The sequence below is a fragment of the Psammomys obesus genome, unplaced genomic scaffold (assembly GCF_907164565.1).
Source record: "Psammomys obesus unplaced genomic scaffold, mPsaObe1.curated_primary_1811, whole genome shotgun sequence".
Lineage (NCBI taxonomy): Eukaryota > Metazoa > Chordata > Mammalia > Rodentia > Muridae > Psammomys > Psammomys obesus.
Window position 1 is genome coordinate 5,882,687 of NW_026585504.1, and position 16,862 is coordinate 5,899,548.

General features: G+C 45.8%; 1 protein-coding gene across 1 annotated transcript in view; it reads left to right on the forward strand.

The window, feature by feature from the left end:
- Dnaaf9 (dynein axonemal assembly factor 9) overlaps nucleotides 1-16,862 on the forward strand; it is a 129,786-nt gene that overhangs the window by 87,346 nt on the left and 25,578 nt on the right. Inside the window, exons 22-28 of the mRNA XM_055610800.1 lie at nucleotides 1,477-1,623; nucleotides 3,368-3,456; nucleotides 4,395-4,493; nucleotides 4,751-4,868; nucleotides 7,491-7,579; nucleotides 8,512-8,670; nucleotides 13,448-13,573. Of these exons, the coding sequence (XP_055466775.1) occupies nucleotides 1,477-1,623; nucleotides 3,368-3,456; nucleotides 4,395-4,493; nucleotides 4,751-4,868; nucleotides 7,491-7,579; nucleotides 8,512-8,670; nucleotides 13,448-13,573 (827 nt within the window). The remainder of the gene's footprint in view (nucleotides 1-1,476; nucleotides 1,624-3,367; nucleotides 3,457-4,394; nucleotides 4,494-4,750; nucleotides 4,869-7,490; nucleotides 7,580-8,511; nucleotides 8,671-13,447; nucleotides 13,574-16,862) is intronic.

Here is a 16,862-nt window from a genome sequence, read left to right on the forward strand (position 1 = left end):
CTATATGTGCCTGTAATCCCAGCACTCTGTAAGGCAGAGGTAGGCAGATCTCTGTGAGTTAGAGGCCAGCCTGGTCTACAGAGTGAGTCCAGGGCAGCCAGGGCTACACAGAGAAACTCTGTCTCAAAATAAAATAAAATAAAATAAAAAGTTAAGCTTTCTAGAAGCTGGAGAGCTGGCTCAGCAGTCCAGAGCACTTGTTCGTGCAGAGAACCTGGGTTCAGTTCCTAGCACCCACACAGTGGCTTTCACCATGCATAACTCTTCTCTAGTTCTAAGGGGTGTGCTGCTCTCTTCTGACCTCCTTAGATAGCAGACATGCACGTGGTGTACAAACATACATGCAAGCAAAGCACACACATAAAGTAAATACATACGTCTAAAACACCATTAGGCTCTCCAGGGTTGACTAGATGATGACTCAGTAAATGAAAGTAGTACAAGCCTGATGACTAGAGTTCCCTCACCAGACCTCATTGTGGGAGGAGAGAATCAGCTGCCCAAAAGCTGCCCTCTGAGTTCCATGTGTGTACTGTGGCATGCATGTACACACCTACACACGGTCTTTTTAATTACATTTTTATTTCTTTTTTAATGTGGGCTATGTGTGGAGGTCAGCGAAGAACTTGTGGGACATGATTCTCTCCTTCTACCATGTGGCCCTCCAGGGATCGAGCTCAGGTTGCCAGGCTTGGCAGCAATCACTTTTACTGGCTGAGCCATCTCACAGGCTCATATGATTTCTAGAAATCATGCTAGCTGATATGATGACTTCTGCCTATAATCCCAGCACTTGGGAGGCTGAGTCAGGAGGCTCACCATGGGTTCCAGGCCAGGCTAGGGTACAAAACAAAACCCTTTTCAAAAAATAAAGATAGGTTTAAGAAACTTCTGTCCATCAAAGGAGACTCTCAAAAGAATGAACAACAATCCACTGTGCGGCAGAAATCCTATATATGATAAGAAGCTAATACGGCCCCTGGGAGAGATGACACAAGCCTTAACCCTAGCCCTTGGGAACTGGAAACAGGACTGTAAGAAATTTAAGGTCATCCTCTACCACATAGTGAGTTGAATCCAACCTGGACCATGTCTCAAGTCTCCCCCGTACCCCCTAAAAAAATTACCTTAGAAGGAATTTTGAGATGACTTTTTAGTCTGGGAAAATATATATCTAAGCCACTGTGACAACACATGCCTCTAATCCCAGCTGTTTGGGAAACTGAGGCAGGAGAATTGTCAGTTCAAGGCTGCTTGCACCTTTGGTGAAACCATGCCCCCCCCCCCCCAAAAAAAAAGACCCTGTAGTGCCAATATCTTCTGTAGCTGGGAGTTGGAAAGCATGTTTGTTATTGAATTCAGTAAACCATTTCCTGTGAAAGTAAATGAAAAGCAATTGGTCCTGTGTGTCCTAACTTAGTGGGACTAAAATCCTGCAGATGGGTTCTCTTCTGATGCTCTTCTTCTTCTCTCTAGAATTCCACAAGCATAGTGGCCGTCCTTCTCATAGAATTCCGAAGCTCATTACTTCCTCATCTCCCGGTTCAGTTCCATGGATCAAGCAATTTTCTGATGATTGCCCTTTTCCCCAAATCAAAGATATATCAAGCATTTTACTCTGAGGTAACATCAGTTATCAATTTAGCAAAACAACGACCTTTTTTTCTCTTAGCAATTTAAATGTTAAGATAATGTCTTAGAACAAACTAATGGTGTTAAAAAGCCAGGAGACATGGCTCATTCCTTTAATCCCAGAATTTGGGAGGCAGAGCAGGTAGGTGGATCTCTTGTGAGTTTGAGGCCAGACTGATCTCTATAGTGGATTTCAGGCCACCTGAAATAACATGGTGAGACCCTGTCTCCAAAAAAGGTGGGGACTGGGGACCCCTGAAAAGATGGCTTAGTGGGAAGAGCACTGTGGCCGCTCTTACAAAGATTCCACCATGTGGATTCTCAGTGCCTATATGGTGGCTCACAACCATCTTCAACTCCAGTCCCAGAGGATCCAATGCCCTTTTCTTGCCTCTGAGGGCAGTACATACAGGTGGTACCAAACATGCAGGCAAAATACCTGTACAAATAAAAATAAATGTTTTTTTTTGTTTTTTTTTTTTTTAATTAGAAAGAACTAACAGTGATGGCGTTAAAGTGGGAGTTGAAGCCAGATGTGGTAGTGGAGACCTATAGTCCTAGTACCTATGAGGTGGAAGCAGGAGGAGCAGGAGTTCAAGGCTAGCCTAGCCTATATCAGACACTCTCTAAAGACAATAACAACAAAAACATTGAAAACCCTTGTTGAGAAGACTTAGGGAGGAGTGAATTCATAATCCCTTTGGTTTTTTAATGGTGAAGGATGGGAGCCTACAGAAATGAATCTGCTTGTCCCCTCTTAAGTAACAATGAAGTTTATTTCCTTTCTAGCTGTTTATTAAATAGCAAGCTCTCCCTACTGGGCTAGAACTCTCTATCCCACCCCATGTCCTCCTTCCCTGTGGTTTCAGTTCCCTCCCTGCCTTTCAAATGTCCTACATGGTAGTCTGCTCACTGCACATGCTCAGTACGAACTATATAAAGGAAGGAACTTACCAGGAATTCATTAATTCCCTGGCTACACAAGGCATAGTGTCACATGCCTATAATTTCAGCACTATGCAGGTAGAGACAGAAAGAGTTCTAAGACTAACCTCAGCTACATGGCAAGTGTGAGGTCATCTTAGGCTACATGAGCCCCTGTTTCTAAAAGGTAGTGGAGATGAGTGAATTATGTGATACACTTAGAGACTACACAGTAGCCGAAGCCAGAATAATGTGTGGCATCACCACTGGTAGAAGTTCTTGGAAGGATGTGGTTATAGAAGCTTATGAGCAGTGTCCCTCCGTCATGGCAGTCATAGAACACAGAGGACCAAAGACTGTTGGCTGAGGAGTTCTCATCAGTCTGTGCCTCTCCCTGCCTTCCTCCTGCTTGTTCCACCTGGGAATCTGGACATAGCCTTTAAAACGATTCCCTGCAGCTGTCTAGCCCTCTGGCTCTGAGCAGCAGTTTCTTGAGGCCACCACTGCCTTCTAGTCCTGCCACCAGGGAGAGAACATGCTCTTGCAGCCAGAACAGTGTTACTGATACCATCTTCCAGCCTTCCTGACTTCTGGAAGGTCTCTGAGGACCGGAACCAGGAGCAGCATTTCTGGCTCTGAAAAACACTCAACAAAATTGCTTTCCGGCCTCATTTTTGAAGCAAACTTGCTTGTGATAATGTTTTTCTCTGCACTGACAGTGTTGATTTTCAACAGTCATCAGATCCCATGTGTATTCCATATCCTGTTGTTGGGTTTAAAGTGTTCTTTGTTTAAATTCTGTTTTGTTTAGGTCTTCTCCCCCTGGCAACAGCAGGATAACTCAGGGCTTTCTTTAAAAGTGATCCAGGAAGATGGATTATCTGTGGAACAAAAGAGATTGTAAGTGGCTGTCTCCAGTGTTTGTGCTAGATGCCCTAAGCTTTGTGGGTATGCTTTCTCTGCAGGGTGACTCACATTATATAACAGAGGGGTCCTGACTTCTAAAAGGGCCAGCAGTCATGTCATGTTGCCAACATGCAGGTAGTGGGTGTGCTTGGGGAAACAGGTAGACAGGAAGTCCAAGCTGGGGGTATGGCTCATTTGGAAGAGCACTTGCCCAGCATGCAAGAAGGGTTTGATCCCATCCCTGCATAAACCAGGCATGGTGGCATACTCCATAATCCCAGTACTTGGGATCTAGAAGCAGGAGAATCAGAAGCTTAAGATCATACTCAGCTATATCACAAGTTGGAGGCTAGTCTGGGCTGCATGAAACCCTGGAGAGAGTAGTGGGGAAGGAAAAATTCGCTGATGTCTTATCTAGATTTCTGCTGCTGTGATAAAGCACCATGATCAAGGCAGTTTACGGAAGGAAAGATTTATTTGGGCTCATAGTTCTAGAGGGGTAGAGTCCATGATGGTGGTGTGCAGGCAGCAGGTGGCTGGAACAGTAGCTGAGAGCCCACACATCTCAAACCACAGACAGGAGGCAGAGATAGCAATGACATAGCACCTCCAGCAAGACCACCTTCCTTACTTTCCCCAAACAGCTACCAGCTGGGGACTAGGTATTCAGATATCCAAGACTTACGAGGGACATCACGTTCAAACCACTACAACTGAGAATTACAACCTGAGACCACTGTCAAAAAAATGAGAGGGCGCCTACTATGGGCATGCCATTTGTCCTGCACTGGTCATACTGTGTCAGAGTCCATGCAGTGATTATTTTGGAGAGGTTGATTGTTTCATCTCTGGCTTGGAGGCCTCAGAACGAGCTGTGTAAAGCACCTTTGGGGAGGGGGCTACAGCACTAATGGGAGCCTTTGGTGATTTAGGCATGCCAGCGCACAGAAGCTCTTCAGGGCCCTGGCGCATCCTGCGGAGGAGTGGAGCTCCCCAAAGCTGCTCTCAGCCAAACTCCCTGAGTTAGACCGGTGAGTTCTATGCATCTGGCTCCAGATGTTTACTGTTTCAGCTTTGGAAATGTAGAACTGTGTTGGTTCTTCCTGAGCGCCTTTATTTGTAGCTTCTTACAGGTGCCTGAAAAGGGGAGTAGTTATATGTCACATACACTTTTGTATCATAGAATCTCTAAAGGCTTATGTATTAGCACTTAGGTAAGAAGTTACTAATGTGAATGGATGTGTCAAGTAAGGCTGGTGACAGTGATGTGACAATTGTCATTTTCTAGGTTTCTCCAGCATTTTGCCATTGGTAGCATTGGTCAGGAGCCTGTGATGCGAACCCATCTTCCAGGCCTGCTGCAGCAAGCTGAAATCAGCTCCACTCGTGGATTAGAAAATGACAAGGTAGAGGAGTTCACCAAACATGCTGGGACTTTACAGTGGGATAATCTGCAGGCCTGTGTCAGTTAACAGGGCCCAGGTGGAATGTCCTTAAGTGTGTCTACCTCCTTGAACACTGATAATGATACACACGAAACCCTTTTTGTACAATGACTGTGGCCAACCCTGACATCTTGTTGTGCCCTCTTTTGCTTCTCCAGGTCTTTTAAACTCCGGCTGTGTGTTCTCAGGCTGTCAGTTCTTTCTGGTTGTAACAGTGACTTGACCTGGCAGTGGCTGACAGTGTGCTGTTAATAAAGGGAAGCTGCCCATGTTGCAATCACCGGGGTGGGGTGATACTCCAAGCATTTTCCTCCCTAGAGTAGACCTTAATGGGCTCATGCCTCGTGCTTCCCTTCACTTGCCTCTGCCCACCATGCCTTTGGAAGTCATATATCATAGTTTGTTTCCGTACAGGTCTGAAAGATACTCATCCACAAAAGGACACAGCACTGTGCAATTAGAATGTTCCATTTTTCCTTTAGATGAGAGGGAAAGAATAAAAGGAAAATTTCTACCTTGTGGTGTTTTACTTAAAAAGTTCTATAGGACCAGCCTTTAAGTAAGAGAACCCAAGTGACTTTTTGTTTTGTTTTGGTTTTGGTTTTTTCAAGATAGGGTTTTTCTGTGTAGCTCTGGTTGTCCTGGTACTTGCTCTGTAGACCATGTTGGCCTCTAACTCAGAGATCTCATCTCCCTGCTTCTGCCTCCTGAGTGCTGGGATTAAAGGCGTGTGCCATCTTCGACCAGCAGGAGTGACTCTTAAAAAGCCTATACCTACGGCTGGAGAGAAGGCTCAGCAGTTAGGAGCATTGGCTGCTATTCCAGAACAACTGAGATTGATTCCCAGCACCCACATGACAGCTCACACGGTTTATAAGTCCAGTTCCAGGGAATCCTTGCTTCCAAGGGCGCTGCACGTACACGGTACACAGACATCCATATAGTCAGAACATCCATACACACACATAAAATAAAAATAAATAAATAAATGCTGAAAAAAAGAATCCCACACCCACCATCTTGAGTGTATACCATAGATGTTTGTGTTTCTCTTCCGACATATGAATTAAGGGACTGAGAAATGGGCACTGGGGGTAGGTAACAGGACTGGGAGAAAGCTATGGGAGGAGGAATAACACAGTCTGGACTGTATTTGTACTCTTTGGAGAGCATAAAGGAACAGATTAGAAGCTTTGGTCCCAGGGTGGAGGGCAAGCTTGGGGCTCCACAGAAGAGAGCCAGTAGCTGTCTCTGTGCTTATGCGACCAGCTGCTGCTGAGTGCCACCAGGCTTAACAGTGTGGATTATCCGTGGCTGGCCTGTCTTAATGAGCCTCACATTTTGTGAAATAAAATGCATAGCCAAGTATAATAGCACATGTCTGTGTCCTAGTATTCAGGAGACTGAGGCAGGAGGATCATTGCAGCTTTGAAACCATCCTGGGTGACACAGTTTCAGGCCAGCTTAGGCTACAGAGAAAACTTTTTCTCAAAAGAGAGAGAAGGACATGCTGTAACCAGGCCTTCCTAGGCCTTGTCATCATAATAGACCTTCTCCTGTGATTGCATGATTCTTGTCTTCCCCTGCTGTTCTTCCTTGCTCAGCAAATTCCTTTTAAATGGCCTTGGAATATCTACCAGGGAAACCTGGTTCTGTGTGCTGGTGTAATGCAGTTAGGCTCAGCCGGTGGCTTCTCTCCTTTTTCATGAGAAGCTGTAAGAGAGCTTATCATGCCAAAAGTTATGACTCAACATAGGTCATGTGGCTTGGCAGACACAGGCAGCCCACAGAAGCATCTTCATTTCCCCTACTCACCAGGCCTCCAACATCAGTAGAGCTGGAACACTTTCTCAGACTTCCTTTCTGCTCCCTAAGAAATGTTGTTACAAATACAATATCCCTCAATGTCTCTACTGGAGGTCCATGGTCTTAAGCAAGTTAGGCTCTCTAAATGCCTTTTCTATTTTAAGTGATACAGTGATATATATTAGAAATTTGGTGACTATGCACATTAAGTGAACTTCATGAATCCTCACACCTCCCTTGTAAGGTAAGTGGGTGTCTTAGCTTAGTTTCTAATGCTGTGATGAAACACCATGACCAAAAATAAACTTGGAGAGGAAAGGGTTTATTTCAGCTTTCAACCGTCTGAGGGAAGTCAGAGCCAGAACCTGGAGGCAGGAGCTAATGCAGAGGCCATGGAGGGGTGCTGCTTACTGGCTTGCTCAGCCTGCTTTCTTATAGAACCTAGGGCCACCTGCCCAGGAGTGGCACCACCCACAGTAGCTGGGCCTTCTATCAATTTGCAATCAAGAAAATGTCCGCCAGACTTGCCTCCAGGCCAATCTGATGGAGGCAGTTTTTCAGTTGAGGCACCTCTTCCCATTTGACTCTAGCTCCTGTCACGCTGACAGAAAACTGCCTAGGACAGTAGCTGTTGTCGTTCACTCTAGATCAAGGAGCTAGTGAATAGTGGTGCTGGGCTTCAAACCCAAAAGCCTTGCCCTGGAGATCGGTGTCTTTCTCTCTTGCACAGCGTTCCTCAGTTGAATTAGAAACCCACATGACTTTTCTTTCATGTAGGTTATCATCAGCATTGTAACTGGTCTCCCAGGCTGTCATGCTAACAAGCTCTGTGCTTTCCTGGTCACTCTGCATAAGGAATATGGCAGGTTAGTATCTGGTGTGGGACACCTTCAACATCTACTACAATTTAACATGACGGTGCTGGCACAGCAGTCACACATCATCTCTCCATTCAGACACTGTGCTTAGTGTCTTGTTTAGGATTTACAGCTTAACCTGATCCTCACAGCTAGTGATTTTGTCCTATAAACTTCCTTTTGGTGAGAGGATGGACTCTCATGTAGTTCAGGCTTGCCTTGAACTTGCTGTAACTATATCTGAGGGTGACCTTGGATTCTTGACCCTTCTGCCTCCATCTTTCAAGTGCTGGGTTATAGGCATGAGCTACTGCACTCAGCTTGCATGTGCTCTTCCTCCCTCCCCTTCCCCCTTTCTCACTCTCTTCTCCCTCTCCTTCCTTTCTTTCTTCTCTCTCTCGCCCTCTCCTGCTCCGTCTCCCGACTCTTGACTCTGTCTCTCTGAGAACAGTAGCTAGAGCGGCCTTAATCATTGGCAATCCTCTTCTTCAGCTTTCTGAATGCTAGCATTATGGGCATGTGCCACCATTCCTGGCTCTTGTTCTAGAACATGGTGAATTCTTGGCCTTGCCTATTTCTTACTAGCTTTACCAAGCATGAACCCAAAGCCATTTTATTCAGGAACTTACTTCCAGGTTAGAAATCTTTCTCGCTACTGAGGCCTCCTGGCCAGACATTACCTGGCTCTCACACACACACATACTCCTACCCACCATGAAAGGATATTTCCTACCAGAAAGCTCCAAGGATTTTGGTTTCAGGATACTGAGCTTCTAGCCCAGCTAGTGCCCGCTGTCTTTTTCTGTGCTGCCACAGTAGCTTTCTCTCCATAGTCCTGGCAGCATATCCTTGAGAATACTGGTCACGTTTAAATCCACGACTGGACATCTCAGGACCAGGCTGTGTGCAGCCTTAGCTAAGACTAACGTTGCTGCTTCCAGGTGGATGGTATACCGCCAGATCATGGACAGCTCTGAATGCTTCCATACGGCACACTTCCAAAAATACCTTTCCAGTGCCCTGGAGGCCCAGCAGAACCGCTCTGTCCGCCAGTCAGCTTACATACGCAAGAGGACCAGACTGCTGGTGGTACTACAAGGGTGAGTGTTGGAGGCCTGGGAATGGAGGTGAGGATGGGAACCTCATCATTGCTATTACTGAGTATGTGCCCTAATGCTCCACGCTCCTCAGAAAGGCCAGGATGCTGTGGCCATACTGAGGCTAAGGGTAACTGACAGCTACACATGATTAAATTTTGGCTTGTATGTTGGAATATCACCAAGAGAAATTAGGGAATCTGGTAAATGTTTTCTGGTAATTCTTAGTGTGATAGTAGTCTTCAAACCTTGTCATCTAGACATGGGAGCCTCATGTTTTACTCCTCCCTTTTTTGGAATTACAGATGTGGCCCCTATTTAGTTTTTAAAGGCCCCCCCCTTCCCCAATAGCTATTCCAGAAGACTTTCATGGCACCTACAATGAGAAATGTGCATAGTGCAGTTGAGCAGGGAGTTTCTGCTTCATGACTGATGCCAAGCTGTGACTGTAGGTTCCTAAATCCTAAGTCCCTGGTAAGTACTATTATTGTCAGAGGAAAGGTGGACCCCTCTGTCTGTCTGTCTGTCTGTCTGTGTGTGTGTGTGTGTGTGTGTGTGTGTGTGTGTGTGTGTAGTATGTAGATGGATGTATCTGTATAAATGTGCATCCCTGTGTGTTCACACATAGAGCCAAAAGAGGACATGCTATGTCTTTGCATTATATCCTTGCTATATCTCTGACTTATTCCTTTGAGTCAAGGTCTGAAATTGGAGCTAGGCTGGCTGCCTCCTGTCTCTGTTTCTCATAGCACTGGGGTTTTACAGGAGGTTACAGGGGTTATAGCCATGTCGTCCCTTTTTTTTTTTTTTTTTTTTAACCTTGGTGCTGGGGATTCAAACTCACATCTTCATACTTACCTAGCAAATGCTTTACTCACTGAGCCATCTCCCCAGCTAACAGGGAAGATTGGCAGAGTGTGTGCCAGTGCTCCAGAGAACTCCTGATCACCAGCCTTCCACAGAGGAGTGCCTTGCAAGTCCTTTATCACCTGGGCCCAGAAAGGACTGTATTGGGCTAGGAGAACAGAACAGGGCCTGGGCTTGTTTCTGTGTTGTGCCTGTAAAGAAGCTTCGTGCTCTTTCTCATAGTAATTAGTGTTTTCAGAAGGCTGCTTGTTTCCCGTAAAGAATAGGCCCAGATCCAAAGCTCTGTTTGGGCTCCTGGTTGTAATGATGGGACCTGGGAGGATTAGGATGGTGTCTCTGAGAAGAAAGGCAGGTGGGAATGTGTACCCTTAGGGTCTTCCTGCACTGATAGGCCTTGTTGCAGTTTTTAGGTCTGCAGTTTTTCTTCTGCCAGCCCTTGATGCCATTCCTTCGGGTTTTCTGTTACTTCTGCTAGTCAGAGGACTGGGTCAAGCCAGCATCACTACCTTCTGCCCTTGTCAGAACTGAGAGTCACTGGAGGAGGACCTGCCAGCTTGTCAGTATACACAGCTAAGGTCATTTCAGGAAATATTGTTGATTCCTTATTTCTCACTCCACAAGTCTGTAAAAATGTTCACATTGTGACTGCTTCTGGTCTGCTATAAGAACCAGCTCATGCAGCACAGACTCAGCATTCACCCAGTCACAGCACAGAGTATGAAGGACACCAAAGGATGCCCTAATGTACTCAAGTCAGAACAGTTAAACCCAGCCGTAAGTCCCACACCTTAAGTCCCAGCAGTGGGGAGGTAGAAACAGGAAGATTGACCTTTGGCTACATGAGTTCGAGGCCAGCCTGGATTATATGAGAATAGCAGCTAAATGTTGTAGGTCTTAGTTGAGCATGGTGGCACATGCCTTTAATCCCAGCATTCGGAAGGCAGAGGCTGGCAGATCTCTGTGAGTTCCAGGATGGCCAGGGTTATACAGAGAAACCCTGTCTTGAAAAACAAAACAAAAAACAAAACACACACACACACAAAAGCTTGGGCTCTTATAGATTTGACCCTTTTTTTTTAGAGCCAACAGATAACATATAGTTGCCTGTGTTATAGCTTTCACAACTCCTTGGCATTAGACAGTATTGAGGCTGTTAGTAAAGGAAGATGCCAGGGACTCCTCATATCAAGCATTCGCTCCTTTTATTTTACTATGTAAAATAATTGAGGCTAGCCTATGAGAAATGAGACCCTATCTCAAAAACAAAACAAAACAAACAACAACAACAAAACAAATAAAAACTCCCTTTATTTCATTTTTGAACTCACAGCTGTAGTCCATGTCAAAGCTCAACACCATAAGCCTCTGAGATGGTACTAAGTTGAGTGGAAACAAGCCACTGTGGAGACTACAGCAAACTCTGTCCTGTAGCAAAAGTTTTTCTCCAAAGACTCACTGATGATGGGATGGGGGCTGGAGAGATAGTTGAGCAGTTAGGAGTATGTGTTGATAAGAGTGCTTGCTTTTGTCCCAGAGGGCCTGTGTTTGAGTTTCAGAACTCAAACTAGGCAACTTACTGCCACCTGTAGCTCTAGCTCCAGAGGATCTGCTGTCCTCCCTGGCCTCTGTGAACACCAGCATGCATCTGACATACATAGATTCACACATACGAGAAAAACAAAATTAGCACTGCAGAGATGGCTCAGAGGTTAAGAGCACTGGCTGCTCTTACAGAAGACTCCGGTTCACTTTTTAGCACCCACATGGTGGCTTACAATGGTCTCTAACTCCAGTTCCAGGGGAATCTGACACCCTCTCTGGCCCCCATGTGGGTACTGCATGCATGTACATGTATACATATATACACTCATACACATAAAAAATAGAAGCTGAGAGCTGGAGAGATGGCTCAGATGTTAAGGGCACTGGATGCTCTCCCAAAGGTCTTGAGTTCAATTCCCAGCAACCATATGGTGGCTCACAACCATCTATAATAAGGTTTGGTGCCCTCTTCTGGCCTGCAGGTGTTATATGTAGGCAGAACACTGTATACATAATAAATAAATTAAAAAAAATAGAAGCCGAGATTTGAGAAACAAGCCAAGTGTTACAGTACATATCTGCAATCCTAGCACTTTGTAGGCTGAAGCAGAAGGGTCACAAGTTCAAGGCCAGCTTGTTCTAGGTAGCAAGTTCCAAGCCACCATAGGGCTACATAGTGAGAGCCTCTGTAAAATAAATAAGTAAATAACACTGGAGCAGCCAGACACTGTGGGGAGACGGTCCTCCCTGAGGCTCTGCCGGTTGAGCAGGACAGAGGAGGGTGTTCTAATCTGGGATAAAGCCCAGGGCCGTTTTACAGGTGAGTTGTTTGTAGGAACTCAGGACATGGCTCTGGCAGGCTGGGCGCTCACCCCTACCTCCCACCCATCCCCCAATGGCCCACACAGACTCAGGTCCCTGACCTGCCAGGCTGCCATCAGGGTTGATGTCTCTCCATAGATTCAGAGCTTTGATAGTAGTCTGGGTCCCATGGGACAGTGCTGTCCCCTGTGAGGGGAAGAGGCCCTTCTTAGAGCAGCCCCAAGGTCTGCTGGAGGTCGGATGTCCAGTTTATTGATCTGTGTTGCTTCAAGCTTCAGAGAATGTAGCACTGAACAGCCACTGATTGCACACACAGTGACCAAATAAACGAGGAAAGATGTGGCCAGAGATGCTCACAGAGAAAGCAGAGTAACAGAGACTGTAGCTGAGAGTCAGTGCTTTGCAGAGAAGCTGGTGGGAGGGGTACAGGGGAAACCAGGAGCATGGCCACCATTGCAGTGTGTGTGAAGGCACCAGATGTCTCCATGACGCCACTTAGTTTGGCGTGGAGCACTCAGCTAGCGTGTGCACCACTCCGTGAGTTCCGTCTCCAGCACCACAAACACCAACAAAGTGACACTTGAGCAGAGACCTGAAGGAAGCCAGCCAGGCAGATGGCAGCAGAAAAGAGCATTCCAGCCCGAGGCGACAGGGCACAAAGGTAGAGGTGTGCTGGCATGTTCAGAGAGGACCCAGGAGGCCAGCATGGTTGGATTAGGGGAAGGACAGGATGAATGATGAAATTCCCTGCTGGCTGTGAGAGGTGAGAAGGTACAGGGCTGCCTGGCCACTGTAAGGGCCTCTGCTTTTGCCCTGAAAACCACTGGAGGGTTTTGGGCACAGCAGTAATGAGATCTGTCAGAGGGCTTAGCACAGCCCTGTGGTTTCCGTGTTAAGAGCAGTTTGCAGTAGTGAGGCAGAACAAAAGTAGGGGTCAGCTGGGAGACCATTGTGGTGGCCTAGGTGAAGGACAGTAGCTGTCTGGGCCCAGTGGGAGTGTTGGCAGTGATCTCTTCCAGATATACACTGAGACTGAGAAAAAAGTGGAATCAAAGTGGACATGGCTCTCTTGGCCTAGCATCTGAAAGAGTAAAGAACCCTGGGCCTAGAGTAGCAGGAACCTGGGAGGAACCGGTTTGAGGGCTTAGATTACAAACACTCCTAAGGGAAGACCTCAAAGTGACGGATCTGATGACCTTGGGGAATGGGAGGAGAGGGGGAAGGAAGGAAGGACAGCAGATTCTGGCAGGAGCTCCTGAGTTATGAGTAGGAAACACAGCCCCGCCCTTGTCCAGCCCTCAGAGCCCCTGCCACTCTGTTCTGACCTCAGAATAGGCTGGCTCTTCCACACACACTTCCCCTTCAGGGAAGCCAAAAGAACTTGGGAGTGAAGCAGTCCGTTGTGGACTCTGGGGGTAACGCAGGGACTCTATGGCAGCCTTTCTCTTGGGGTCTCCCTTCAGCCCTCACCCACTCAGCACTCACCGCTCCCCTCTTCCCCTATTCTGTAGCCCTAACCAGGAAGCTGACCCTGTGCTCTCTCCTTTAGCTACACGGATGTCATTGATGTTGTCCAGGCCCTGCAGACTCACCCCGACCCCAATGTCAAGTCCTGCTTCACCATTGGTGCCGTCACAGCGTGTGTGGAGCCCCTGAGCTGCTACATGGAGCACAGGTAGACACCTGGGAGGGCCTCCAGCCCACAACATGGTGTTGACATGAACTGTGGTGATTTTCCCTTCCCGCCATGAGACAGGTCTTTATGCTTGTTTGGCTTGTGAAACCATACAATAAATGAGACTATGGACGACGGGCTTCATTAGCCCTGTGAGAGCAGGAGCCTTGTCTTTTCATGCTTAGTCACAGCTGTTGGAGGTGGGCAGCCCAGGGTTGGGGGCTGGCCACATGGATATAATGGGCCCGATTATATATATTCAATCCCAAGCACTGCAAAAAATGGTAGAGGGGGAAAGAAAGAGGGAAGGAAAAAGGGAAGGAGGGAGGAAATACATAAATCTGACAAAAGCTAAATGTGGTGGTTAAATGCCTATAATCCCAGCACTCAAGAAGCAGGGATGGGAAGATCGCTACTTAGAACCCAGCCTAGGCTACAATGAAACTCTGTCTCAAATTTAAAAATACTTGACTAAGTAGGTGCTCAAGGCCAGCCTGACCTATAGCAGAGTGAAATACCCTGCCTCAAAAAAAAAAAAAAGAGAGAGAGAAAAAAAAGTAAAACAAACAAGGAAGCAATAAATGAGTATGCCAACATGAGTACAGACATGGTTTTAATAAGATATGATTGGAGGTAAGTGTATAATTAAATACAGAAGTAAAGCTAAATTAAGTGAATATTTAAATACGAACAGCAGCATAGGGTACAAGAAACCCTGTCTCTAATAACAAAAAAAGAAACACCAGTATCTTTTAGTTGGCTTAAGAACAAAGCCACCAGCAGCAGTGGTGGTGCACAATTTAATACCAGCAACTTGGGAGACAGAGTCAGACGAATCTCTGTGAGTTTAAGGCCAACCTGTTCTATAGAGCTACTTCCAGGACAGCCAAGGCTACACAAAGAAACCCTGTCTCAAAAAAAAAAAAAAAAAAAAAAAAACAAAAAAACAAAACAAAACAAAACAAAAAAAAAACCAAAAAAGAAAAGAAAGCCACCATATTAATTGGAAGGACAAGAATATAAAGATATTAGACATTTCATTCCATTCTTAAGAAGTCATGCATGCACACGTGGTGGTTTGAATGAGAATGCCCCTGCCAGGGGCTCATGTATTTGAATGCTTGGTCCCCAGTTGATGGAACTGTTTAGGAAGGATTAGGAGGTATAGCCTTGTTGAAGGAGGTGTGTCACTGGCTTTGGGGTTTCAAAAGGCTGGAGTGATTCCTAATTCTTTCTGAAGTCCTCCTATTTGTGGATCGGTATGTAAGCTCTCAGCTGTTCCTGCCACCCTCCCTTTGTTCCTCCAACATGACTCTAGCCACCTGAGGCCAGCTAAGCACTTTCTTTTATGAGTTGCCTTGGATTATCACAGCAATACAAGGTCAACATAAAGTCCATGTGTTTGAAATACTTATCTCTTCCAGCTTTCACGCCAGCAATTCATCGGCCCCTTCCCTTGTCAGAGGTTTTATGTCCAGCCTTCTGATAGGATATGATGCCTTATGGGAAATCTTTGGTCCCAAGAAAGCCCTAAGTGATTGCACTTCAAAATCATAGGCACTTAATGACACAGATACTTCTAAGAATATATTTGTTGTATAGCAGGTGTGTAGTGGACTGTATAATCACACACACACACACACACACACACACACACACACACATCAGTGAAGTCAGCCTCTGGTGTGGCTATTGCTTCCTTTGTTCCTGTCTTTTGGACCTGCTTTTAGCACACAGGGGTTCCTCCTGAGAATCTTAAACCGTGAAAGAGTCGGGCAAGAGAACTGGATTCACAGCCTAAAATAGTATTCACCAAACTTGGTTCCTGTGGTGTGTTACCAGCTATTGTGTGTGCTCCTACACATCTCATAGCTGATTTGGGAACTGTGGAGCTCTGTGGAGCTGGACTGACCTAGACCTTGCTACAGGCCTTTGGTGCGGAATGCCTTGAGCAGGGTGCTTAGCCAGCTTTTCCAGTCCTCAGCTGACTCCTCCTCTGCTAGTGTATAAGAGCAAAATTCAGTCAGTCTGCCTGCTTGTCTACTGCTCGTTTTGTGTAGATGTGATGCAAGGCAGCTGCTCTGAGCAGTGGACAGCTCCCTTCTCTAAGAGGAGCATTATAACATTGAAAATTTTTTCTTACTTTCATTTTAATTATCTATTTTTTTTTTTTGAGACAGGGTTTCACTATGTATCCCTGACTGTACAGAGGTACAGAGATTGCCTGCCTCTACATCCCTAGTTGCTGGAATTAAAGTCCTATGAGTGATTTTTTTTTTTTCCTTCAGCATACTAAAGAGACAAAGATCCTCTCCATCTTGTTTTTGTTTGTTTGTTTGTGTCTGTGTTTTGGAGATGGGCCTCTGGAAACCCAGCTGGTCTTGATTTGTAGGGAAGAATACCTCCATCTCCTAAGCCCTGCCTTAGCCTCTTTAAGTACTTCCTGTTACAGGCCTGCACCACCATACCCGATGCTAACGGATCTTCCCACCTCTCTCTTCCTCTGTCCAGTCAGTCAACTTGCTGCTTCTGTTCTGTTCTGTTTTAGATTTGAGAGGAGGATTGGGCTGAGGGTATAGTTCAGTTGTAGAGTGCTTTCCCAGCACACAGAGTGCTCTGGGTTTGACCCCCCAACACTTAAAAAAAGACTAAAGAGGAACTGAGGTCATAGGCTACACATAAAGAGACAAGAAAAACATGGCAAGTCCAGCCATGTGTCACATGCCTGTAATTCTAGCACTTGGGAGACAGAGGCAGGAGAATCTCTGTGGGAAGAAAGAAAGAGAGAGAGAGAGAAAAAGAAAGAGAGAGAGAGAGAGAGAAAGAAAGAGAGAGAGAGAAAGAGAAAGAAAGAAAGAAAGGAAAGAAAGAAAGAAAGAAAGAAAGAAAGAAAGAAAGAAAGAAAGAAGAAAGAAAAAGAAAGAGAAAGAAAGCAAAGAATGGTAGGGCCAGCAAGATGGCTCAGCAGGGAAAGATTCATGTACATGCATATACAGACAAAATATTAAATAACTTTACACAACAAAAGCTTTGACACTGAAGGCCCCTAGTACAGTTCTCTGGCTATGACCCATATCATTTTCCCTTCATATTTCCTTTTACTCAAAAAGGTATCTCTTTTATTTTTTTAAAGATTTATTTTTATTTTATGTGTATGGGTGTTTTGCATATAAGTATGTGTACCACATACATGCAGAGCTGTGGAAGCCAGAAGAGGGTGTAGGATCCTCGAACTAGATTTTCATATGCCTGTGAGCTGCCATGTGGGTGCTGAGAATCAAACCTGAGT